The following is a 27,618-nucleotide window of genomic DNA, read 5'->3' as shown; positions in this document are numbered from 1 at the left end:
AGGAGGCCGTCACCAATGAAACAAAACTCGCTGTGCTGCAATCAAAGGTCCACCATGCCGTGTGCATGGCCATCGAACAATGTGAGACGTTCGATGCAGCTGTGGCCGAGCTGAAGCGCATCTACATAAAAGTCTGCGATGACCTTGTCCGCGATGCTTTCGTCTCAGGTCTAAGGTCACCAGTAATCAGACAAAGACTACTTGAAGCAACCCACTTGACCCTAGAAGAAGCCCTTCGGTTATCTCACGTGTACACCGAAGCACGGGAACAATCCGACGCGTATGAACGCCCATACGTCACAGCGGGGACATCTCGACAAACCCGACCGGAGAGAGCTACCGCCGAGGTCGTGGATGCCGTCTCGGCACCTCTGCCGGAATCGGAGAGCACGGATACCCGCGAGGATCCCGATCCGGGCTTGGCGTTGGCTGCTGCAGCAGGACCCAAGTCAGGAAGTAACGCCACGTGCTATTTCTGCGGGAATCGGAATCATCCCAGGTCTGTTTGCCCTGCTAAAGATGCGAAGTGTCATTTGTGCACAAAGACGGGACATCTTGCAAAAGTTTGCCGAGCGTCGCGGGATAAGCGAGCTCGCTCGACGATGAATGTGCTTATCTCCGAGCCCGCGGTACGAACGGCGCGCGGCGCGCCTCGCCCGACTTTGATGGGGATCGCCCCTCTCCGTCGGCCCCGACCTGAGAGCTCGACCTTGATGAGACTCGCCACGCCGACTAAACAACTCGCGCCATCATCGACTAAACAACTCGCGCCATCACAGCGGTACGCAGCACGATTGTCCTTGCCAGGAATTCTTTCGACGCCCAGCCCTCTTCGGGGTTTGGCTCCCCGATCTGCGTACGCTGGCTTCTATTCTATTCTTCTATCTAAATGTGCGGAATAAGTCACGATTGGGAAAGGTCATTACACTGACATTTAAAGTAGGTGGGCCTTAAACCAATCTGGAGTCTCTATATTTGTGAGCATTGAAAAGGAAATCGATGCAGGTGTGTTCCGATAAAAGTCACTTCTTGAACGGACCTTTTTAAAAAACTGCCATCAGGGAGACGCTTTCGTGTCAGGAGGATGAAGAAGAACATTTTCAAAAAGTCATTTGTACCATGTGCAATTCAAATGCTAAATTCAAATTCCTAGACATTTTGCTGTTTCGTCCAGCTTTTATATTTTATATCTTTTTATATTGTTTTCTTATTCCCTTTGTGTTTTATGTTTTAATGATGGTCAACTTACGGTGTCACCAGAATAATTTTCCTGAATATGGGACAATAAAGATTTATTATTATTATTATCCCCACTTACCTCTCCTGCTCACCTCTCCTCCTGCTCCCCTCTCCTCCTGCTCCCCTCTCCTCCTGCTCCCCTCTTCCCCCCTTCCCCCTCTGCTCCTGCTCCCAACTCAACCCTCCTCCTTCCCCACCACTCTCTCCCCATCATCCTACTGCCTCTTGCTCACCTCCTCTCCCCTAATCTCCCTACCCCCAGCCCTCCTCTCTCTGTCCCCCTACCCCTCCTCTTTCCCCCCTACCCCTCCTCTCTTCCCCCCTACCCCTCCTCTCTTCCCCCCCTACCCCTCCTCTCTTTCCCCCCTACCCCTCCTCTCTTTCCCCCCCTACCCCTCCTCTTAATATTCCCATCAGTAAAGCAACCCTGGTTTGCCCGGCAATGTCGGATACATTTGCTAGGACTGTACTATCTACTACAAGTGTGTGTGTGTGTGTGTGTGTGTGTGTGTGTGTGTGTGTGTGTGTGTGTGTGTGTGTGTGTGTGTGTGTGTGTGTGTGTGTGTGTGTGTGTGTGTGTGTGTGTGTGTGTACCCAAAATAACCTGAGGACCTAAAAGACCCCCAAGGACCCAAAAGAAGCTAAGTACCCAAAAGTCCTTGATGACTCAAAATTCCCAGATGACCCAAAAGTCACCGAGGACCCAAACGACCCAAATCACCAAAAAGTCCCTGAGGACCCCAAAAATCCGGAGGACCAAAAATACCCTCGAGTACAATGGGCAGGTATGCTACAAGGTGGTGAAGACCAATTAAAATTTGGTGCAATGGACCAACGGGCCACCCGGGCCAATGGGACCAACGGGCCACTTCTATATAAAAAGCCATTAATGTCTGTCTGTGGGAAAAGATGCACTATGTACTTATGTTTCTTAATGAGGTACTGCTTAAAGAGTTGCACTCTGACTACGTCTATTAATTACGTACAGTTTGAACGTGCCTTTTAAACCTCTTATGACTTTTTTTTTCTTTTTTTTTTTGTGTACAGAGTCGAGGCTCGTGAAAGAGCTAACATTTATCAAACAAACAAATCAAACAAACAAGCAAACAAAGTATATAAAAAGGGGAGCGGTCGACAAGATGGGGAGAGAAGGAGAGGAAGCACACAAACACAACATTTGAGAGCAGGGACATCGGGAGATGTTTTTGGAGGGAGAGGGCCTGGGGGGAGGCAGGATAGGTATAAAACGCAAGGACACCAAGGACTTCCAGGAAAGAAGTCAAAAGTCACCTCAAAAAAGTGGATTTGGGGTGAAATTAGCGGAGGTAGAAAAGATCAAGGGTTTGGATTGGGGAAGATAAGAGATGGTGGTGAACAGCCGTTTTAAAGACCTGGAGGGAGGAGTGGGATTGAAGAGAGTGAGGGAGTTTGTTTCAGAGGTGGGAGAAAAGAGGCATGAAGGAGTGAAGGTGAGCAGAGAGTCTTGATTTTGGCAGTTTAACCATAAGAGGGTTGCACGCAGATCTTGTGCGACCTGCAGGAATATTTGGGGGACAGAGCCCAGAGAGAGCTGGGGGAGCAAGGCCGGAGAGGAGTCGGTAGAAGACGGAAAGACCACCAACCTGCCTGCGGTGATTAAGTGAAAGGCCCTCGGAGATAGCGTCATCGCAGGAGATTCCAATGATTCTGAACGTTTTGGTTTCAACAGCGTGAAGACGAGCTAGGTGCGAGGCAGGAGCACCAGCCCAACGGGAGAGCAGTATTCCATTGAGCTGCAGATGAAAGCCTTGTATGTGCTGAGGAGCTCAGGTGTGCCAAGGTAGGACTTCGCACGCCGGAGGATGCCCAGTCGGCGACTGGCTTTGGAGGCCAGCTTGGAAATGTGGTTTTCCCAGGAAAGATCATGGCAGATAGTGAGACACAAAAGCTTGAGTGACAGAACTTCTTGGAGAGGATTATTCAGAAAGTAGATGGGAGGGTTGTCCAGTCGGTCTTTTCGGAGAGACATCGTAAGAGTGTGAGATTTGTCAGGATTGAAAGACATGTTCCACTTGTTTGCCCGGTCGGTGATTTTGTCCAGGTCTGCAGAGTGACGAGGCTGCAGACTGCCGATCTGAGGGATGAGGAATGGAGCGGCAGAGAGTGGAGTCATCAGCAAAGAGATAGAGAAGATTTTCAAGAGAGTCAGAGAGATCATTGATGAAGACCAGAAAAAGCACAGGGCCCAGAACACTACCTTGGGGAACTCCAGCCTGAACAGGAAAGAGGAGATGAGAGAAACCCATTCAGGGCCACACTTTGACGACGACTAGAGAGGAAGTCCACCAGCCATGCGTGGAGATTTCCATGGATACCAAAGGAGGAGCGTTTGGTGAGCAGAGCGGGGTGCCAGACCGTATCGAAGGCACGTGATATGTCGAAGGAGACAGCTCTAATTTCCTGTTTGGCATTGAGGACCTCCATCCATTGTTGAGACAGCAGAAGCAGCATGTCCAGAGTAGAGTGACCTGGTCTGAAACCAAATTGATGATCAGAGATCAAGCCATTGGAGAAGAGGAAAGATTTCATATCCGAAGCAATGATGCATTCCATGACTTTGCTGATAATTGGGAGAAGGCTGATTGGTCTGTAGTTGCTAGGATCTGTTTTTGCACCTTTTTTGTGCAAAGCGGTGATGTTGGCTGATTTCCAAGCAGATGGCAGTTGACCTTGAGCAAAAGGGAGGGTGAAGAAAACAGAGAGAGGGAGTGAAAGAGCGGAAGAACAGGATTTTAGGACCCGTGGGCTGATGCCGTCAGGTCCAGTTGCAGAATCAGAGTCGAGGGTTGACAGAAACTTTTCCACCTTGTCAGGAGGAAAGGACACGGAGTCCAGGAGCAGCTGGGTACGACTGGGTATGGTGGGTACAGAGAGGGATGGGTTTGGGACACAAGATTTAGAGGCAAACACAGAGTTGAGGCATTCAGCTTTTTCACGTGCGGAGTCAGCTGTGTAGCCGTTTGAGGTAAGGGAGGGGATGGAGGGGGAACAAACACCAGAAACAGATTTGACCAGACGCCACCAGGATTTGGAAGAGGGAGACAGATAAGAGAGTTCGGTCTTGAGAACGGAGTGATATTGTTTCCTGGCTCTCCTGAGGGTGGACACACACTTGTTTCGGGCTTTGTGAAAGGAAATGAGATTTCCTTCCGTTGGATTTGCTTTCCAGGAGACGAAGGCAAGTTGTTTCTGGGCAACAGCCTCACCACAAGATTCCGTGTACCATGGACGGGAGGAAGGGTATGACAACTGAAGACGAGATGGGATAAATCTGTGCATGAGAGAGAGCAATTTACTTTGGAAGAATTCCCAGGATGAGTTGATGTCAGAGGTGGTAGAGATGGGAGACCAGTCCAGATGATTGATGGCTGCTTGAAGACCGTGCCAGTTGGCCTGAGTGAAATGCCAGACTCGTCGACGCTGAGCAGGCTCCCTGAGAATGGTCAGAGAGATGTCCACTTCAACAAGGACATGATCAGATGATCCGATTGGAGCAGAAGAAGAGCAGCAGACATTTTCAGGGAAGTTCATCATAACCAAGTCCAGAAGAGAAGATGCTCCGTTGACTGAGATCCGGGTCAGGAAATTGACAGATTGTGTCAGTCCCAGTGAGTCGCAGAAGTCCTTTGCTGAGGAGCCATGGCTGGTGAGAGAGGTACCCACACCCAGCCAACTGGCATGGTGACAATTGAAATCACCACATATGAGGAAGAGAGAGTTGGGATGAGTCGATAGAAGTTGGTCCATATTATCAGACAGCGAGATGTAGATGGAGTCATCACTGTTTGGTGGACGGTACAACACACATATGAACAAGAGGTGGGAGCGAAGGGGAAGCCGTAGCCAGAGGTATTCCTGGGGGTGAGGTGGAGAGAGTGCAGTGCAGGGCGAGTGAGGAAGAGAGTTTTTGATAAAGATAGCAACCCCACCTCCAGGACGAGGCTCAGGTCTATCATACCGGAGGAGGGAGTAACCCGGGAGAGATACTAAGGAATCAGAGACATCATGAAGGAGGAAAGTTTCTGTTAAGCAGATCACGTCTGGTTTGACAGAAGCAACCTGTATGGAGAGATCAGTTAAGTTTGAACGAAGGCCCCGGATGTTTGAGGTCCATACCGTTAATGAAGAGGAAGGGGGAGCATCGGATACAGAACAGGGGGGAGGAGGGGTAGGGTAAGATGTGGAAGAGGTGGAAGAGGTAGGGAGAGCTGTTGAAGGTGTGTCAGAGATTTCAGAATAGCTCGGAGAAAGGGAAGGATGGGGCAGACAAAAGGTTTGATGGTGATTGGGTGAGGCACAATGAGGTGTTATTTGAGGAGGGGGAAGAGCGAGGCAGAAGGTTGGGGGAGATGGAGGTGAGAGTTGGAAGGGGGAAGAAGCAGGGAGGATGCTTTGAGGAGGGGGAGTGAGAGGGGGGAAATTGAGAAGAAATGAGGGTGGGGAGATTTGAAGGGGAGGGGGGAGTTTGGGAGGGAAGGGACAAGGGGAGGGATTTGAAAGGGATGGGATATGGGGGAGATTTGGAGGAGAGGGGTGAGGGAGGAGACTAGGCGGGGAGGGGCGAGGGGGAGTCTTGGAGGGGAGGGGTGAGGGGTTAGTTTAGGAGGGAGGGGGGGCAAGGGGGGAGATTTGAAAGGGATGGGTGATGGGGAGGATTAGGAGGGGAGGGGAAAGGGGGAAGATTTAAAAGGGATGGGTGATGGGGAAGATTTGGAGGGGAGGGGTGATGGGGAAGATTTGGAGGGGAGGGGTGAGATTGGATTTTAGAAAGTGTACGATTAATGGGAAACGAACATTTATTGCAAAATGGTTTTCTTGTGACCTTCGAGTTAAAAATACGTTTAAGGACGCTGGATTTTTTTATTTTTTTTTGAAGGGGGATTTGAAGCGGAGGATGGAGGATGGAGTGCAGGAGAGTTTAGGGAATGTAGAAAAAAGGCACTATAGGAGATGGAATTTTTTTTTGGGATGAATAGATTTAGTGAGCAAGTCGAAAGCAGCCTTTTAAAGAAGAAGAAGAAAAAGGTGTTATAATATATGACGGAATACAGAACTTGAGGGGAAAGTGTAAACATTGAAGGTTAATAACAGTGAAAACTATCTGGGGAAATGGGGGAGAAACGTGGTCAAAGAACGAACGAACGAATAAGAATGAATAAACGAATGAGAACAAAGAATAAGAACAGAGAAGGAAATGTTTTTTTTTGTTTTTTTTTAGTTGAGATTTACACAAGGAAGTAGGCTATGGGGTGAAAAGACTGGGAAAACAGAGAACGAAAGTTATTGGAGCACAAACGACGGACCGCTGAGAGAAAAACAAAGCCTCAAGGTTGTACACTGTACAAGGCCTCAGGCTCAAGACACGACACGAATTAACACGATTTTCAATACAGGTATGAAATATTTGCACCGAAAATCTTCCTCGGGACACAATATACGTACACACACCATAAAATAAATACAGTTATAACGAAAATACAAATGGGAACAATAAATACAATATTAAACAATAAATAAATACAACAAATACAATATGACTTCTTAAACCCGATTATACACTTTAGACTCCCATATGATGGATGGATGGCCTAGGGCCGAGAGGTACGCACACTCACCTCTAAACTGTCTCGCCTGGGTTAGAAGCCCGGTCCAGCTATAAACTGTCAGTTTGGTTTTTCACACGCAAGGCGATTCCTTCGGAAGAATGTTAAACTTGGGGTCCCATCTGCCAGCATGGGTTGGGGGGCGTTAAAGATCCAATGGTGTCCTTCGCAAAGAGTAGGCGAGTATCGCCGGCACCATGGCCAAATTCCTGCCCTAACTAGGCAAATGTCAGGCCTGGCCAGCCGGTTCGTGAAAGACTTGTGCCAAGGCTCTCCCGGCCGACCCCACAAAGTGCGATAATAGTGGCTGTTAAAGAGCAACAACACCCATATGATCCTTTTGTGTGTGTGTGTGTGTGTCTTTGTGTGTGTGTGTGTGTAGTCGAGGCTCATGGAGAGCTAGTACACTCCATGGATCAGGATAAAACAGGATGCAAAATAAACAATAGAGACACGAGCAAAAGGAACGGGAGAGTGAGAGAAAGGAGGGAAACACCAACAACAGAGTACAGGGTGGCCACAATGTCTGTCACCCCTTGTGAAAAATTTTGTGTAGGCCAAGAACACACCAGCAACTTGCTATAACAACATCTTTTCAAACATGCCACCTGCACCTTCAAACACATCTCGGAAAACCATTCACAATCGCATCACCACCATCGCTTTGTAAGAACAGCACATCAATGAAATATCCAATGAACCACACCTGTACTTATCCACAGCAACATTATTGAGACTTCGTGCCCGTTCTGTCTGGGGACCCGTTATGTCTGCGCTGTCACCTTGAAATGAAATCCAGAATTCATCTTCCTTTTATCCTTACCTACTAACTGCAGTCTGTCAAAAATACAGAACTGCCCACCACATAAAGCAGCTGTTGCACTGCACACCCGAGAGCATCGTTCTACATCGCCTTTAGAAGTCTCATCATCTACATCGGGCCAAATATTATCTTTAAACAACTCCTCAACATCCATTCTCAGGTGTGTTTAATGAATTCTGCATTTATGGCATATACAACACAAACATCAAAATTAGAAACATTTAAAGCAAATCAAAAGTTGAGGCTGATTAATGATAGACATTTAAAACCTGAAACAAATAAAAACAAAAACAAACAGATACATTCAAAGTACACCGCCCCCATGCCAAATAAATAAATAACATCCTCTGGCAAGGCGCCCGGCAATACTGCCATGCAGCGGCATATAGACTGTATTGGGAGGGAGAGGTGTACAATAATGGATTGATTAATTAATTGCATAATTAAAATCAATAAATAATGATCATACAATATTTTCTTCATCAATTGGCCAATAGCATACCTAAATCACCAGTGCTTCATCCGAAGCTGTAACTTTTTGAAAATTAATTACTTATTGAATTAATCGAATAATTAATCGATTAATTGATTAATCAATAAATCAAAAATACCCTTTACAGCCAAATCACTTGGTCATTGTCGTGTCCAAATATCAGCTTCCTAGCTCAAAATGTGCCTGAGAGATTGCCCAGAAGAAAAAGGAAATAAATAAGTACTTAATTAATCGATAATAATAAAGCAACTAATCAATCAATTGATTAATCAAAAACCAAAAAATATCGTTTTTGCCAAGGCACTTGCTCACTATTGTGCCGAAATTTCAGCTTCCTAGCTCAAAGGATGGCTGAGATATCGCCCGGACAAACAAGAAAGAAAACAAACAAACAACCGGAGTGAAAACTGAGTACTCCCTTTCAGCGCATGTCATTGCCGGGGCCCCTTCGGTGCCCGGCAATGACGTTATGCAGCGCCTGGAGATGGCATAGGGAAGGAGCGGTGTACAACAATCAGGAAGGAATCATTCTAATTTAAGCTTATTACCCAGACTTTGATACAAAAATACAAATACTGTAAGATGAAAATAATTATCATTAGATTTCCAAAGCAGCAATCATCTTGAAATATAAAATAAATACAAAAGGAAAAAAACTAAGGCAGAAAGAAGGAGAGAGAGCGGTTCCCATTTTTAGTCTCTTTTGAGCTCGAGACCTTGGCAACAGAATAAAGAAAGAGCGAGAGTCAGTGAGAGGTTCAGTCTCACGACACTCTGTGTATGTCCAGGAGGTGAGTTCAAAAGAGACCAAAGACCACAGAACGATGAAGCTGGGGTTCACAGGGGCAAGGAGAGGTCTGTTCACAGGGGCAAGGAGAGGTTAAATATCGCAACACAACCAAGCACAGGTTCGTAGTGGCAAGATGAGTGTATTAAAACTGTTACCTACTGCCTTGTAGCACCAGTGTGAGTGCAGCAGTTACGACGAGTGGAGCACGGTAGAAAAGATTTTCGGACAATAATATTATGCAGGTGAAACCAACCTACAACATGAGGCAGAAGGTGAATTAATAAACAATATGTATTCATCCCTACTGTCTACCTTTAAAATACTTATACTAATTAACACTGATGAAAAGAAACACTCAATGATTTAAATCTCCCAGATTATGAAACACACATTTCACACATTTGTATGCAGTTGCAGTCATGCATCAACTCAAACTTTCATGGTGGGCAACTTATCTCCGGTAATCAGTTCTTAATACATAAGACTTCAGCGGGTTACAGAGGGTCGGTGTTGGCGCTTCACACGTTCAAAACGATCTTGTCCAGCTCGGTTGCACAGGTTGAAGTCCGACCATGCCAGTCGCATTGCAAGTCCTCCCGGTGAGCTTGGTCTCACCGAAGCAAGCATAGGAATTCTGTGTCCGCAGACCAAGCTGAGTGATGTCAAATACGGAAACTGCATGCTGTTGAAGAACACAATGCTTACCGGCTGCTGAAGAATGAGGAGAGAGAAAGACAATCAGGCCGTGTTCTCAGTGCTTGTCTCGATGTGACCAGAAAGGAGTTTATTGTTTGGATGTCATTTCCACGACACCAGCAAGGCAGTGTTTGTCGTGTGCCAGCCAGTAGGTAAGACGACCAGCTTCCGCAGGGATGCAACTGTCGTCAACTAAGGCTCGGAGTGTGGAGCCAGTCTTGGTCCGCATGCAGCACTCATGTCCCTCTTTACTGGATTCTGGTTTGATCATGCAGTTTGCCCGGATGAACTCTTCACAGCCGAGCCCTCTCTGAGCAACCTCGCATGCTCCTCCTCCTCCTGCTTTCCTGAATCCCCTTCACACTCCATGTCTATATGGTTCACCCAAGGCCGATGACCACTCTGAGCCCCCATCTGGCATAGAGTGTAGATGTCTGTGGCCATGATTCAGTGTAGATGTCTGTGGTCATGATTCAGTGTAGATGTCTGTGCCCATGATTCAGTGTAGATGTCTGTGGCCATGATTCAGTGTAGATGTCTGTGGCCATGATTCAGTGTAGATGTCTGTGGCCATCTTTCAGTGTAGATGTCCATGGCCATGATTCAGTTCAGGTCGGCCCATAATAAATCTCACCCCCAATCCATCCCTCTTTCTTGTGCAAGTACAATTTGGACCTTAGCCTCAACACAGCCCTGTCAACCACTCCTTGGACAACGAGCCCCCACTTGCGTTTCCTCTTATCAGCCCAGCACACAGTCACAGCCAGACAACAAGCCCAGAGGTTGTGTGGCCTTGAGATTCCTACTCCACGGCCCAGCAGCCCAGCTCCACTTGACTGCTTTTATTCAATTTATGTTACCTTTTACAAAGTTCAGTTGACTGAACCTGTACCTGCTTCCCTTAAAACCACATTTTAATTTAAAATTGTATATTATTTCACAACACAACAAAGAACAAACGAAAATAGAAGCATTGAACGATGTCGGAATAGCAATAATAAAACAATGCATCTTCAACAAATGCAGATTTTTTTCCCAGTGACTGAAATGTTTTGTTCCATTGATAACACACAACACAAAGAATCACATTTATAAACAACAAATTAAAAGGGATTTCCAAATGAGACATCTTACAGACATGAACTTCCAAAATAATGTCACATCAAACGGTTTCATTAACCCAGACCGTCTGGGGGTACCCGTTCCCCTTAAAACTGTCCGCCTGGGGGTACAACCGCCTTGAGTGGCCGAAATGAAGTTGAATATTACTGTGCAGCGATTAGAATTACCAAGTCTAATATTCCCCAAGGATTGCCAATTAATAACTGAACCTGGCAGTGTTCATGCAAGAACATGCTACCTATTATTAAAAGGGGGCTTATTTACAAAATAAACATGGGGAATAAGGTAAGACAACCAGACACTCAATAAACAGTACAGATCTGCAGGTCAAATAACACAAGAAAAGGGGAACCAGGAACACGCAATCTTATATACAATGAAAATAAGGCCTAACCCTCCAATGGTGCTGACAATACCAGTTTCTTACAACAACGGGAAACAGGCGAGGACTTTAGGCAGGCACAAGCATGACTTGGTTTGGGGGTGTGGACTGTGGAGGGACAGGAAAAGTGAGGCTCAGGACATGATGGCGAAGAGTAGAAATGGCAAGGAGTAGGATCAGTGAGCATAACATGTCCTTGTCGGATAGCGACCAAACAGAGAGCGAGTTATTATCTCTGGATGTCTGAAGCTCCAACTGCTCGGGTGGTTTTCCAGAGGCCCCACCCTTTGCACAGCGGGTCCTTTGGCTCACCCTGAAGACATGGCAGGTCGTCATTGACTGCTGCATCTGGTGGGCATTGCTGCATAATCCAGCATCCCACCCCTCTCCAAGACTCTGCAGCCAATATTACCACCATGGCTGTCAATGGCCTGCAGGTTGCAATTCTAAACCGATCATCATGAAACCTTACCAAGTTGTAGAGGTCGTCGCAACTGAGAAGCCTATTGATTTTGAGGTCAAATATCAAGGATTATCTTTAGGTCGAATTTGTAAAATTTCATTTTTCATCCGATTGGCTTGAAAGTTCAACAGAATTTGCATATTGGGTCACTGAATTGGGAAACCAACTATTTTGAGGTCAAAAGGTCAAAGGTCAACTCAAGGTCAAACTTCTAAAATCATCAATTTTCATCTGAAAAATAATCAATTTTCATCCAATTGACCTGAGCTTTGATCAAGATCGTCAATTTTAATCTTGATGAAGTGGACAATTTAATGTATCCATGGCAACTTGTTTTTTTTGGGGGGGGGGAGGGGGGGTGGATTTTGCAAGTATCGTGCTTTGCACAATGTCTTTTTTGCATATTTTGTTTGGTTGTTTTTCTAACTATCTGTGAACAAGATATCTCAAAAAGTTTTAGACAAATTTGGACTAAATTTGGCAGAAAGCGAAATTTGGTGACGATTCAAATTCGGATCCAGATCGGAGAATTTTGATTGTTCACCATGAAGTGATAGGGCTAAAACCAATATATAGCACGATATCTCAAAAAGTAATGGACGGATTTGGACGAAACTTGATGAATGAGTTTGTTAGGTGACAAGAACAAGCGATTAGATTTTGGTTCAGGTCCAAATCCAAATCAGGCCTATCAGTGGGATACAAAACATAAACTGTTCAGCCTGGCAGAGGTATGCTCTCTACCGAGTGCAGTTCTAGCTTTTGGGATGTTATCTTCTGCGAGCCATTCGTTTATTGCATTTCCCCATTGGATAAGCTGAATAAATGGTCGAGCGTAGTAGGTAGTGGGTTCTCCCAATTATGGATTATCACATGTTTGTTGTGGCATGATATATTGCTGAACAATTTATTGCACAAACCACCGTTTTATGCCTTCTCATGTTGGTTGTTATCTCAATATATGGTTTGTGTTTCCATGATTGTGGTTTGTGTTTCCATGATTGTCCTGAGACCGGTATGTTGAAATGTTTACAAATGTGCCAGTGGATTACTCCATCTCTTCAGAATGAATCTTCATGTGCTTCTTGAAGTTTGAGCAATAATTAAACGCTTTACTGCACATGGTGCACTTATACGGCTTCTCACCAGTATGGGTCCTCATGTGTCTCAGACGGGCTGAGGACTGAATGAATGATTTGTTGCACACATCACACTTGTACGGCTTCTCACCAGTATGGGTCCTCATGTGACTCTGACAATGCGCCATGGTACGGAATAATTTATTACAGATGCTGCACTTGAACGCCTTCTCTTCAGTATGAACCTTCATATGTTTCCTGCAGTTGGAGTAACAACTGAACGATTTACTGCACATTGTGCACTGATGCGGCTTCTCTGCAGCATGGGTCCTCATGTGATTTTGACAGGTCGAGTAAGTGCGGAATGATTTATTACAGGTTCTGCACTTGAATGATTTCTCTCCAGTGTGAATCCGCTCGTGTTCTTTGCAGGTGTAATAACGAAGAAATGATTTGCTGCAAACAGGGCACTTATACGGTTTCTCCCCCGTGTGAATCCTCATGTGTTCCCGGCGGGACGAATTCCTAGTGAATGATTTGCTGCACACAGGGCAGTGATTCAGCTTCTCCCCAAAGTGAATCCTCATGTGTGTGTTGTGGTCGGTAAAGTTATTGAATGATGTATTGCACAAAGTACACTTAAACGGTTTCTCACCGGTATGAATACTCATGTGTACCTGGAATGTTGACTTCCACTTTAATGACTTATTACAGATAAGGCACTTGTATGGTTTTTCTCCAGGATGTGTCCTCATGTGTGCCCGGTAGAGAGAATTCTGAATAAATGATTCGTTGCAAACATGACACGTGTACTGTATTTCGCCAATATGTGCCCTCATGTGATTTTGAAAGGTTGAGATGTCGGAGAATAATGTGAAACATACACAACACTTGACCTGATTCTCTGAAGGGTGGATCTTCATAATATGTACCTGATACGTTGACATGCAATCGAATGTTTGATTGCATACAGTGCACATGTGTATCTTTTCAGAAGTGGGAATCTTCATCAGTTCTTCCCCATGAACACCGTTCCGTTTATAATCCATAGTAATCACACCGTCACTCTTCTCGTGCTGCTGCAAATAATTCTCAGTGAACGCAACTCTATTCTTGGTAAAGGAGAACTTCCTGGAGATCTGTATCCGTCGCTCTGAGGATTGGTCAGAAAAAAGAGGGGATTCGCCACAGGGAAAAAAAAAAACACACAACACATGAGGATGCATTTGAGAAAGCAATGACTCAGGAAATACACACTTTTATGAAGACTTCATCTGGAAGCCAATCAACATATTTTTGAGCAAACCATTTACTCTTGCAAAAACTTTAACCATGCCAGTGGGGAGAGAGGTACAAAAGTGGAACAGAATGAAATTTTCAGTCGTAAAACATATTCATGAGACTTCAGGGATTGAGACCAATGAGTTCAAAGACATTTTCACAAGGATTCTTCATGATCACATTGGGAAATCATCATGTCATTGTGTCTTGCCCTTCACTTTAAAGCGCAGGCGAAATATAAAATATATTCTGTCCGAAAGGAAAAAAAACCACATCTTTCTCCGACATTCAGTCTTTGATTATTGTGGACAGTCAGTTAGGTAGATAGATAATTTAACTAAAGAGAATCTTCCCTTTGGAGAAATCTATTTTTATATATAATAGGATAATGCCCTCTGTCTGTCCCACTGTGAAACATGGAAATTCTCCTCAAAGAGAAAAAAAGGTTTCAGTAAAAGCTGCTTTAAATTATTCCAAACTGCGAGGAAATTTATAATTTTTTTCAAACGAACAAAAAATTGAACCCGGGTGGTGTGTAGGCAACAGGGTGGGTTCCACAAAGCTGGTCTGCCTTGGTCCTTTCAATTTTAATTTTACTGTTAACAAGGTGTGCAGAAGACTATTTTGCTGTCAACAATAAACTTTATGAATTATGTAATCAAATACAAGAAACCCACATTATTGTGCAGTATCTATTTCGATTTGATTGGCTCTACCTTACCACCGTCATGGCTTATGTATATAATTAAATAAATAGACCTCAACCATTTCCCATTGTCAACAAATTTGTTTGTGTTCCTGATTTCTATTATTCTCCAACTCTGTTCAATCTAGCACCTCGATGCACCCAATTTGGTTGTACGTCTATCACAAATCGAGGTTCATAAATTATTGTGATTCAATAAGACAGTGTACCCAAATTGAACAAATCACCGACTGCAGGATCTTGGGTCAAAGATAAACATTTACTTCCTTTATTTTGTTGTTGTGCAAAAGCCATTTTGTTGTAGAAAGATTTCTGGTGTTGTATTCACTGCCACAATATCTGTGCAATGGTTGTAAGAATCACTGTCTGAGATGATCAAATAGTACACCCATGGACTGTCTTGCCACAAACCGCACACCACCCAGCAGTTGCTGAGAAGACCTTAGCATTGTGTTTGCTTCCAAAACCCGCATTCATACACCTTACAGTAAGACAACCAAAATTCAATCGTACGTTTCAATCTCGTACGACAACCAAAATTGCTCTCATCAAATTTCTCATGTCTTTTTCATAGCAGTTTTCAATGTTCTAAACAAACACTTTGAGAGCAAACTTCGCTCTTTTTCAAAAGGGAAATTATATCTATATATTCCAGACTAAATAAATTTGAACAAGGTCGAATTGGGAACAGAAATCCAAGGAAAATAGTGCTGTACTTTAAACTCACCCTCTGCATTGAAAGAATCTTCACTTAGCTCTTCCTTCACATGGATGTTGTTTGAATTTGGAAGAGAGTTATCATGGAGATGTCTCTCCTTAATGGCATCCATTACACCTGCAAATAATCCAAGGTTAGAGCATCACAGCATTTTAATTTTTGTATACATGTGTATATATTGTTACGGTTCTCTACGCCGCCCTTAATCCCCTTATCAAGGGGGGATTAATCCCCTCGTCTTTCTGGACTTGGCGGAACCGAGACTTGAGACGTCCCTTCCAGACACACGCGGAGTAGGGTTTCGGGACCACTTCTCGCTCGTACCCAATTCCCCGCGCTGCCCTGGGAGCGAGGAAACAAGTCTCGCACGAACCACGTGTGGTTTGAGTATGCCGAGCGGATTGCGTACACATGGTCCGTGGTTACTTAGATGTTGGAACCCGATTAGAGCGGTTGTGCTCGTGCCACGCTTAGTCAAATGAGGAAACCACAGGAACAGTCGAATCAGGAAGAAAGGAAGAACAAAGGGTTTAATTATTTCCCACATGTATATACAATGTTCAGGGACGCAGAGACACAGAGTAGCCTTAAACAGTCTTAACTTATCCCTTGGACAACGGGCCCGTCTCACACTCACACAGGGAATTGCAGATGGGTAGATGTTCCCCAACGCGTCGATGTGGTCGTCCAGAGACGGTCCCCGTCCAGCTCTCCACAGCCCCGGCACGTCCCGCGAAGATGGTGGCAGGCGATGGCAGGGACTCGTAGCGTGTCTCCCGAACAAGGCAGATGTTGGGGCGGAACGGCAAAGGGCCGGACTTTAGCGCGACTGGCGGTTACTCAGCCGTTCACTCGCGCGTCTCAAATGTACTGTATTCGGTTCAAGCGCGTCTGGCTGCGCCCGCGTATCTGTACCGTTCTCGTGCAAGTGCGTGAAGTTCATAAAGTTCATCAACTGCCGCGAGTCCTCTTTTATGCACGTCCCTCTCTCGTGAGTCCTTTAGTTTGAGTCCTCAAGTTCATCAACTGCCGCGAGGATTCTTTTATGCACGTCCCTCTCTCGCGAGTCCTTTAACGCTCTCCACTTGCGAGTCCTCTGCTTCAAGTCCTCTCATCAATCCTGTGACGCAACGCCGCCGTCACCACCTCTAAGCTCTGATTGGCGGCTAGTGCTTACCGTCAGCGCTTCCGCTGCTCCGCCCCGGTCCTCCTCTGCCTGCCTCGTGTTAACTCGCCCAATATGAACCAACGTTAACGCAAAAGGGATCGAGGCTATGGACGTAGGATGATCGGTGGCAGTAGGGCCTATTTCCTCCTGGCTCTTACTCAACGCAGAACTAACGATGGAAAGGAACTAAGCTCACAAATACTAAGACATAACTATACTATTGCGAGGCTACATGTTGCTTGTGTGACTATCTATGAGGGGCAGATTTTAACCTTTATTAGGTTCACTTCACAAACTCAAAACCGCAACAATATATATATATATATAAATATATATATATATATAAATATATATATAAATATATAAATATATAAATATATATATAAATATATATATATATATAAATATATATATATAAATATATAAATATATATATAAATATATATAAATATATATAAATATATATATATAAATATAAATATATATATGTATATATATATATATATATATATATATATATATATATATATATATATATATATATATATATATATATATATATATATATATATATATATATATATATGTCAGGTAGCTGATTTGTTACTGCATGAGCTCTGTTATAAATGTTGTTTGAAAATGTTATTTCATAGTTAATAAAAAGGTTTTCGCTTTGCCATAGTTTAAAATGAGAAATACACGCTTCATCTGTGCAGAACAGATGACTTTGTTGTATACGTGCGTTCTTTACAGGCCAGATAGCCTCGTCGTAAAACTCTCTCCTTGGCCCGCAAACGGCGTCTCGAGCCGCGGGCAGGAATGCGGATTATATGTGTGTGAAATGTGAACCTTACGTGGGATGCTTGAATTTGCAGACATAGACCTTTGCTGATAGACTGTTAAAACATTAACTATATTTCGTATAATCAAATGATGCTCGAGTTATGATAAATATACTCTGGATTTAAGTTTAAATAAGAAAGTGAGCTGAAAGGTACATCCAACACCTGGAACTCATCAGAACGTCCTCATACATTTTATGGCCTTATCAGGACCAGGAATGCAATCCCCCTTCAGCGAGTTATATTTCTTGTCACCTCGGAGCCTTGAAAACACATCTGGTCCGGATCCTAATGGTGCGTGCTTCACTCCTCCAAGACGAAAGGACGGATGATGGTGGGGAACATGGCCCACTGGGGATGCCGGTGGGAGGACCATTAGCCCAGTTTCTTTGTCCTCTCAGACTCTAGCGGAGATTCTCTGATAAAGTGTGCCTCTATATAAATGAACTGCGAATCGATGTGTCCTTAGGAAGGTTGACTTGGCATGTTGTCCTTTCATGCTGTAGATGTCTTGCTCCCTCCCAGCTGTGTACTTGGTTTTTAATAAACGTTTGTCATTCTCAAACTGATGGTGGAATTCTGTTACGATCAAGGAGTCACACCCGACATTTTATGGTGCCGTGACTCGGATTGCAGCAGAGGAGGACGAGAGGAGCGGACCCCGAACAACAGGAGGGAGGCTGCCTGAGGCCGGCGCCGGCACGCTGATTTGTTTTAAGGTGAGCATTGTCTTGTATCAAAGGGCTGATTTTCCAAATTTGAACCTCCCTCCCTTGAGCGGGCTCAGTCCGCTCCCTTGCCATCTGCCCTGCCTGCTCTCCGAACGAAAATTGTAAGTAAAGGCTATTTTAAGCCTCAGAATGACAAGCCTTTGTTAATCCACCAGGATAACGTTAAGAGTAGATGTATCAGAGGGTAACGCTAAGGATAACGTTACAGTTAGCAAGGAGAGGGGGACAAGTGAGGTCGGACAGCCATAGGCTGCACCGGTGACCGAGAACTTTCCAGGAAGGATCAGCCCAGAGACAAGATGGGGTATGCCATTGCATGCCAGGGAAAGAAGGGCTGTGGCTAACGTAGAGGGCCAAAGGAACATGGCCAGGAATAGGGAAACGCACAGGTACCAGACAAGCTGGACAAGAGGGTAGTGACGACTACTAGGTCAAGCCAGGAAGCTCTAGACAAAGTTCTAGACAGGAGGGCAGGAAAGGAGCTGAAACTTTAGGGACAGAGGAAATAAGCAGCAGAAATCCAGGTAGAAAGAACGGAAGTGGGTTTTGAAATATTGAAAATTGAAGCAGGAGCTGCATTGTAGGAATTTGAAGCTTCAGAGCCAAAGGAAGCAAGCAGACAAAGTTCAGGATAAACAATCAGGGAGGTAGTTAAGCAAGCAAATAAGCGGCTGATGCCTCTGGTCCAAGATCCGGACCAAGACCCCCCACCCCCCCAAGACCTGAGCTCAGTCCCGGGGCTCTAGGCAACACCCCAACACCCCCCGCCCTGCCATACCCTTTCCACCTCAACCCACCCCGTCCAACCCGTCCCAAAAATCCTTTTTCCTTGAATGAGAGACATAATATGAATGAACAAAGATTGCACATGGGAGTGGCTGGAGGAGGGGCATGATTTGAGTCGATCTGGTGTTCGCGCGACGTCTGGGAGACTCACTGGTATACGAATGAGGAATTAATGTATATTGGGATATTAATTGACGTGTGTATCTGGCCAATGTATTTGTCTGTATGACATATGCAAAGCAGAGGGTTTCGGTGTGAAGCTTTGTAAGTGGTCTGCTTGACGTGCGGGAAATCCAGGCCGGGAATGTCGATTTTAGCGTCTCCGAGGGACCAGGTGAGGTCCTTAACTGAGTCCGGATTTTCATTTGTTTGGGAGTGTTTGGGAGCGATTTGATATAAATCGGGTCAGGAGAGCACTCGGAGGAACGTTGATATGAAGCGGTTTCTTGGAGATGGTTACAAGATGGGCTGCCTTTGCCTTTCGAGCGGCAGTCGGGCAGAAATTTGGAATTTGTTGAATTAAATCCAGAATTTGAATTGAAATGTGTGTTTGACTTGAATTGAAGAGTTCATTCAATGACAGATTGAAGAATTCAGTCAATTCAACTGAATTCAGAAGTTGAATTTAGAATACGGAGTTTGCTCAGAGTGCAGGTGATAACCTGCCTACTCAAAAAGGATGTGCCCCGCACGGTGGGAGGTCCGTGAATGGTTGGCAAAGGGTTTCTTGAATTGCCTGCAGGAATTATGCGATTAACGATTATATTGTGTATTGATGACTTGTGGATTGTATGAGTATATCCCTGAGGCCGATGTGACCTTGGGAGTCAATGGGTCGTGTAATGAGAAAGATTACAGTTTTGCTGGTGTGATATTATGTCATGGTGTGAAATGCGGCCAGAGATGCGAAATACACACCTTTGATCTGGAGGGAGAGCGGAGGTTGTGGTTTCATTGCTGTGTCTGGCTGCAGAGTTATATTTCTGAGGCATGGATTTCAAGGAGGAGGTGTGTGCCCTGAGAAGATTGTGGGTCGTGGATTGGGCACTCTGGGTGGGCACTGGGGGCTGCAGTTGTGTGGGCGTGCAGGAGAGTGCAGGGGGAGTGGGCGCGAGGAGGTGTGTTGATGAAGTGTGCGAACGACGAGCGTGTGCAAAGGTGTGCTGTGGTCAGGTGTGTAACGAAGCCTGAGAGGGGAATGAGTGTATTTGGTGCAAGATATTGTTCCAGGTGTTCCAGGTGCAGGAGTGTTCCAGGATATTGTTCCAGGTGCAAGAGAAAGTGCAATGACAAAGGGCATGGAGACCTGGATGTGTGAATAAGGAACATCGAATGGTACACGGCTATAGGGTTTAACAATATTTGGTGTTGATATCAGTTGGAGGGACGTGCGAAAGGTGTGCACCAGGTAGTGAGGGTGCTGCATGGTAGAGCACGCCTCCCACGGAAGTTCCTGGGCGGATTGTTGACGGTTGTTTGATTCGTAGGGTGTTAGCATTTTGCAATGTGGAGCCTCAATAATGGTCATTTATCTGTCCGGATGTGGAGTTCTTGCAGGGGCGGGATGTCGCCGGACTTGTATTATTTGTGGGATGAAAGCGCTGGTTACCCCAATTTGAAGTTTGACCTTTTGAAGTTTATTTGACCTTTGTTCGAGATATGCAAGGGAAAGAGGTCAGAGGTAATTCACTAACCTTGGAAGAACGACAGGCTGAGCCAATCTACTGGGTGTTGCTTTAACGGCAGGATATAGAACTTAAATCTGGAAAGAAAGGACATATATTGTTGGTTAAAACTGAAATCATGTACGTAATTAGTGAACAGAGAATATCGAGTTCTGTTTTTTGTTGTTGTAGTTGTCGTTGACGTCTCAATAGGTGATTCAGGGGACTCAAGAAATAAACAGATTTCCGGTGCCGACCGGAAGCGTCAGGTACAGTATGCTTTGAATTTAATTTAACCGGGCCGAGTACAGTGACGTGTTTGATTGAGCTCTGGGGATAGTCATGTTAAATGGAGGACATTTGGGAGGATGCAAAGAGATGCAAGTAACATGGATTAAGTTGTGGTATCAAGAGGTGGGTGCCCAGGTGTATTGTGGTTATTATAACTTGCTGATTATGGGGGGCGCACCAAGTAGAGATCGGGTTGCTTGGTGGAGCTTGGAGCATGCATGGAGCATGGAGCAGGGTGGAACACCCCGTGCGGTTGGAGGTTGCAATTGCGTGAAATGCAGTGAACATGCCCGACTTTTGGCTTTGCGAGGCTCCAGATAGAAGTTGGCATTTCGATACTGTGGATTATATTGTGCCTGTCTGGAGAGGTGATGTCCTGTGCTGAGGCTGGTGACACGCCTCTGTTATTTGTCTGTCTGTCTGTCTGTAAGTCTGTGGTACGATGGAGGGCTAATTGAGTGCTCAGGTGTCTTGTATTAAACATCGGAATGCACCTTTGGGAGGACCACCAACTGTTCCATGGAGGTAAATATGGCAGTGTAAGCTCGCTGAGGAAGAGTTACCTGTAGTAGGGGACGTAACAGATTGGTGGATTATAATGACGGGGGAGCGCAATAGTATAAGAGGCGACTGGGAAGCGCAAGTCTCAGAAGGGAGTAGTCAGCTTAAATGATGCAGTGTGTGGGAAGGAGGTGATGAAAGCATGGATGAGGGTTTCTGCAGCCGTGGAGGAGAGGGATGGATGGAGATGGGCGATGTTTTTAAGGTGAAAGAAGGCTGTCTTTATGATCTGTTTAGTGTATTTGTCAAAGGAGAGGGTTTGGTCAATGATGATGCCAAGATTCCGGATGGGAGGGAAGGTGGATACTGGGAAACCATCAATGTTGAGGGCAGAGTTATGGGTGGTTGAGGTCGTTGTTGGTTGTTGTTGATCTGAAGCCAGGATTTTATTTCAGTGATGCAGTTTGTCAGGATAGAGCGGGTTGTGGTGATTGAGCTGTTGAAAATGTCATCAATTTTGCTTTGGATGAATGAGAGGAAGGAGATGCAGTTGTCTACTGTGAATGACAGGTGGTGTGTGTTATCGTTGTTGTCTTGGAAGTTCAGTTGTTGACATAGTCCGGAGTGTTCTAATTTGCACAGGGAATGACAATTGGGATGACAATTGAAAAGAAAAAATTGAGTAAGTTACATGTTTTGTTTTGTGGATCTGGGGACAAGCTAGTTTGATGGGTACCCTGGGGTCTTCAGCGTGTCTATGTGTTTGTCTGTCTGTTACACCGGACTCTTGGATGGGTTTTCATGAGACGAATGTCAGACATAACAACAGTGAGAATCTATTTTAAGCGAATCACAGTGGGTGGGGAAAATTGACCAAGACAGTAAGACATATGAGAACTATTTTATTTCCAATAAATAGACCAGGTTATTTTTATTATTTGTTTATTCGCGAAAATAAATAAATATTAGGGGGAGGTTAATGGAGGTTTATGGTGGTTTGGTTGTGGTAATTCTAGTTGAAACTCTAGCTGAAATAATTTTCGTTTATTTTTTATTTTTATTTATTATTGATGTAGGAAACAGGCAAATGGGATGCTGCGAGAAGGATTAGAGAAAATTGGATTGAATTTAAAATCGAATATTGGATAAAATTGGATCCACTTGGAAAAAGTGGATTAGGAAATTGGTGACCAGGTGTTCCACCAGAGGAAAAAGACCAGGTGTTCGTGGAGCACTTCACCCGCAAGAACGCCCTGGAAAAGGTGGACGGGACCATTCCAGGTATTGCCGACTATACCAACCGCTGTCTTTTGCGAGGGCAAGACCTCCTGGATCCACACCACACATTGTAAGTTGGCCCTACCCACACCCACCGTCACACAGGATGGGGCAGGAGCTGCACAGAATTACACTTGCACTGCTAGGATTATACCACCTCGCCAGCACAGCGCCCACCACCCCACCCCTCAAGTGGGCGGACATGGTGGCATATGTTGAAGAATTATATGAAAACCTAACCTCGAAGTCTCACGTCCATTATCAAAGCGTTACTTGGGGACAGAAGATAAACGTACCATGTTGTCTAATACCACCAAAGGACCCCCCGTGGATATATATAATGTGGAGGGCGGAAAGGACAAATCCAAACGGAACGAAGTCAACACAAGTTGCCCTCTCTCGTCGGAGGCAAGTAAAACGGGGAGGAAAGTTTGGACCAACAGCAAGTTCCGCCAGAGCAGGATTCGAATGGGGAAAGGGTCTGAACACTTTAACCACGGACGCTTTACTAGAAAGAAATACCACCCTGATATTGAAATGTGAAGTTATGACCATACAATTATTGACTCCCCGACCACCATGCATTGAATACATACTCACGCCGCACCCCCAGGACAAGGCCCCAAAGAAGGGTGAAAACACATATTGGAAAGTGGCAAGAGAGGTGGCGACAATTCAAAATAGGACACACTGCTGGTCGTGCATACACTTCCCCCAAGCAGGCACCACAGGAATACACATGATAGTGCTACCTCTGTCCCTCAATGACCTTTGCTCACAACCTATCGATTCCCCATGTTTAGTCACCACGCTGGAAAGAGAAGGGGTTGGCAACGGCAAGAGTTGCAATCGACAATTTAATTATCGCCCTTCAATGATTGCCCATGTGGCCGAGAGGCCTGCCCCCGTCTGGGTCAAACCACAGAAAGGGATGGTCTGCCTCCAGGGTTCCGGCCACTTGCTTATGGGAGAATCAGAATGCGCCTACACTCTCCCCGGGAAGCTGGGAAAAGGGAGCGCTGGGATTACACTACGAATAGTACTGCAAGATAAACACAACCACAACATAACGGCTATAACATTCTCTAGGGGGGTTAGTAGGTTTAATGGGGGTGACAAAGGGACTCCAGTGCTTATCTACCCACCTGGTCCCACCCCATGGGACAATGTTTATATGCGGCAACAAGGCTTACCCCTATTTACCAAATAATTGGGGGGGCACATGTTATCTTGGTTCAGTCCTTCCTGACGTTGAGATACTGGACAAGCTAGAGCCTAAGTCCCTGGACAGGCGACATAAGAGGTCAGTCATGAACGAAGATGGAACCACTAAACTACACGGGAGCCTATGGGAAAAGGTGTTAGGTTTCTTCTTCCCAGGTGCGGGCACAGCCATGAACAGCTTCCGGATAGATAAATTGGCTTTGGCCCTAGAAAAGGTGGCAAACGACACCGCTACGGCTCATGACATACTATTGGACACGGTAGTTCACATGCGTACAATGGTGATGCAGAATCGGGTGGCTTTGGACATGCTCCTGGCAGAGAAAGGAGGGGTATGCGGAATAATAGAGGGAAAATGTTGCACTTACATACCTGATCCATCCGAAGGAGTGTCAGCCGCAATAGTGAGACTAAGGGAAACTAGCCACGCTCTGACGATCGACCGGATCGCGCGCGAGAACTCCTATAAATTTAGCTGGCTCACTGACTGGTTCCGGGGATGGACAGGCACTATAGTGAAGTGGTTATTGACCGCACTGGCCGTGATAATCGAGGTAGTAATTTGGGGGGCACTAATGAAATATTTAGTCCTCCTCTGTATGAGAAAGTACTTTACAGGATGGAAAACGAAGAAGCCGCCGACAACGACCATGGTTCTGACCACAGAGGCCGTCGACCTGAATGGGTCCTTCAACAAGGCAGATGTGACCGGCGCTTCAGAAGATTGTATTGATTTTTGTGATGACTGTGATACTTGTGTTGAAAATCCCTTGTGGGAACTGGCTGATGCCTGTATTGATGTTTGTGATGACTGATACTTGTGTTGTAAACCCCTTGCGTGAACTGGCTAACGCCTCTTATGTATTACAAGCTCACAGCTGTACACCCCCTTCCGACCCAACTATGGATCTGATTGCGACGCTGGGTCTGGCAGTCGAGGGACCCGACATGGATATCCTAGACCCGCAAGCCGACCAGGCGTCGATGGGAGACTTTAACATAAAGGACGTCCCTCTCTTTGCTTCAAATGATTCGGATTTTAACGCTCTGTACCCTGACCAGGAACATGAGACACAAGATACTGACAAAATTATGTATTCCCCAGAACAGCAGCATGTGAGAGATCTCATGGGCATGATCGTTGATTAACTTCGAAGATCTGCAAGGACCGCGTCTGCAAAGGGTGGGGGGAGCAAGTTCCGCAGGGGAGGTGGCTGGCCCCCTGGCGGGGCAGAACCTCATCTGGACCAGACGCCTTCGTTGTGGATCCGAAACATTAATGGACTTTCATGTTCTGAGCCCTCAGGTTCCAAGCACGCACCACACGACACGTTCCCCAAATGCACGGGCGAGGCGCTATGGGCGCACGGTATGCCCTTGGGAGATACCCGCATTACACGATTGTCTTTCAATAAAGCCCGATGCGGCAGGTTGTCTCTTGAGATACTTTGTCTCGACGAGACAAGAGGAAGGTTAATTGTCAGGTAGCTGATTTGTTACTGCATGAGCTCTGTTATAAATGTTGTTTGAAAATGTTATTTCATAGTTAATAAAAAGGTTTTCGCTTTGCCATAGTTTAAAATGAGAAATACACGCTTCATCTGTGCAGAACAGATGGCTTTGTTGTATACGTGAATTCTTTACAGGCCAGATAGCCTTGTCGTAAAACTCTCTCCTTGGCCCGCAAACGGCGTCTCGAGCCACGGGCAGGAATGCGGATTATATGTGTGTGAAATGTGAACCTTACGTGGGATGCTTGAATTTGCAGACATAGACCTTTGCTGATAGACTGTTAAAACATTAACTATATTTCGTATAATCAAATGATGCTCGAGTTATGATAAATATACTCTGGATTTAAGTTTAAATAAGAAAGTGAGCTGAAAGGTACATCCAACACCTGGAACTCATCAGAACGTCCTCATACATTTTATGGCCTTATCAGGACCAGGAATGCAATCCCCCTTCAGTGAGTTATATTTCTTGTCACCTCGGAGCCTTGAAAACACATCTGGTCCGGATCCTAACGGTGCGTGCTTCACTCCTCCAAGACGAAAGGACGGATGACGGTGGGGAACATGGCCCACTGGGGATGCCGGTGGGAGGACCATTAGTCCAGTTTCTTTGTCCTCTCAGACTCTAGCGGAGATTCTCTGATAAAGTGTGCCTCTATATAAATGAACTGCGAATCGATGTGTCCTTAGGAAGGTTGACTTGGCATGTTGTCCTTTCATGCTGTAGATGTCTTGCTCCCTCCCAGCTGTGTACTTGGTTTTTAATAAACGTTTGTCATTCTCAAACTGATGGTGGAATTCTGTTACGATCAAGGAGTCACACCCGACATATATATATATATATATATATATATATATATATATATATATATATATATATATATATATATATATATATATATATATATATATATATATATATATATATATATATATATATATATATATATATATATATATATATATATATATATATATATATATATATATATATATATATATATATATACAGTGGAACCTTGACTTACGAGTTTAATTCGTTCTGTGACCAAGCTCGTAACTCAATTTGCTCGTTTCTCAAATCAAATTTCCCCATTAAAATGCATTGAAATGCTATTAATCCGTTCCAGCCCGCCAAAAACCACACCAATTTTTTTTAAAATATGCAGTATATATAAAAATATCTCGCGCTTTATATTTCACCTGTATGCAGCATACAAGTTGGCAGGATGGCCTGGACTGGAGGTACGCACACTTGACTCTAAACTGTCCAGCCTGGGTTTGAATCCCGACCCAGCTATAACCTGTCATGTCGGTGTTTCACAGGCAGGGTGATTCATCGATGTGTGTACCGCTAAACTGGGCGCCCCGTTTGCGTCCCATTAGTTGTTGGATGTTAAGAATCTCACCGTGTCTTCCACAAAGAGAAGGCGAGCTATCGCCGGCACTCTGAACAAGTTGTGGCCTGGCATGCTCTTCTCCTCTGCCGTTATATACGTCCTCCTCGGCATCTTTTTCCAGAAGAGCCTGTCTCGTCACAGTTGAAGATTTGCTGGGGGATGTATCGTTCGGCTTCTATCAGTTCGGCAAAAGTTATAATAAAATCTTCAGCTGCCTTCACATCTTCCTCACCAAGTCGACAACACGCACACCTCGCTCATGTTTTTCGACGATTGCGTGTTTTATATCCAAGCACATCATCCTCTTCTTCTTCTCAGTACTGCCCTTGGCACTCAATTACTTAGGATCCATGGTTAAAACTAAGAAATTTTCCAAAATAACCAACATGCGAAAACAAAACAGCAGCGATATACGGCAGATATGCTTGCACGGCAAGATAACCATGTGACCGGAACCCACCTGGTGGCGGCTGGCGTAAGCTCCAAAATAACCAACATGCAAAAACAAAACAGCAGCGATATACGGCAGATATGCTTGCACGGCAAGATAACCACGTGACCGGAACCCACCTGGTGGCGGCTGGCGTAAGCTCCAAAATAACCAACATGCAAAAACAAAACAGCAGCGATATACGGCAGATATGCTTGCACGGCAAGATAACCACGTGACCGGAACCCACCTGGTGGCGGCTGGCGTAAGCTCCAAAATAACCAACATGCAAAAACAAAACAGCAGCGATATACGGCAGATATGCTTGCACGGCAAGATAACCACGTGACCGGAA

The 27,618-nt window shown here is 45.1% G+C and overlaps 1 protein-coding gene across 1 annotated transcript in view; it reads right to left on the bottom strand.

Moving 5' to 3' along the window:
* Positions 1–27,618, bottom strand: part of LOC137427761 (uncharacterized) — a 142,751-nt gene that overhangs the window by 100,944 nt on the left and 14,189 nt on the right. The window contains exons 3-5 of the mRNA XM_078777267.1: positions 15,444–15,551; positions 13,662–13,882; positions 9,147–9,240 (exon numbers count right to left, since the gene is read on the bottom strand). Coding sequence (XP_078633393.1) covers positions 9,147–9,240; positions 13,662–13,882; positions 15,444–15,551 — 423 coding nt within the window. The remainder of the gene's footprint in view (positions 1–9,146; positions 9,241–13,661; positions 13,883–15,443; positions 15,552–27,618) is intronic.

Source organism: Myxine glutinosa, chromosome 5 (genome assembly GCF_964187855.1).
Source record: "Myxine glutinosa chromosome 5, kmMyxGlut1.1, whole genome shotgun sequence".
NCBI classification, from domain to species: domain Eukaryota; kingdom Metazoa; phylum Chordata; class Myxini; order Myxiniformes; family Myxinidae; genus Myxine; species Myxine glutinosa.
The sequence above is the reverse complement of the archived record's forward strand: the minus strand, read 5'-3'. Positions and strand labels throughout refer to the sequence as shown.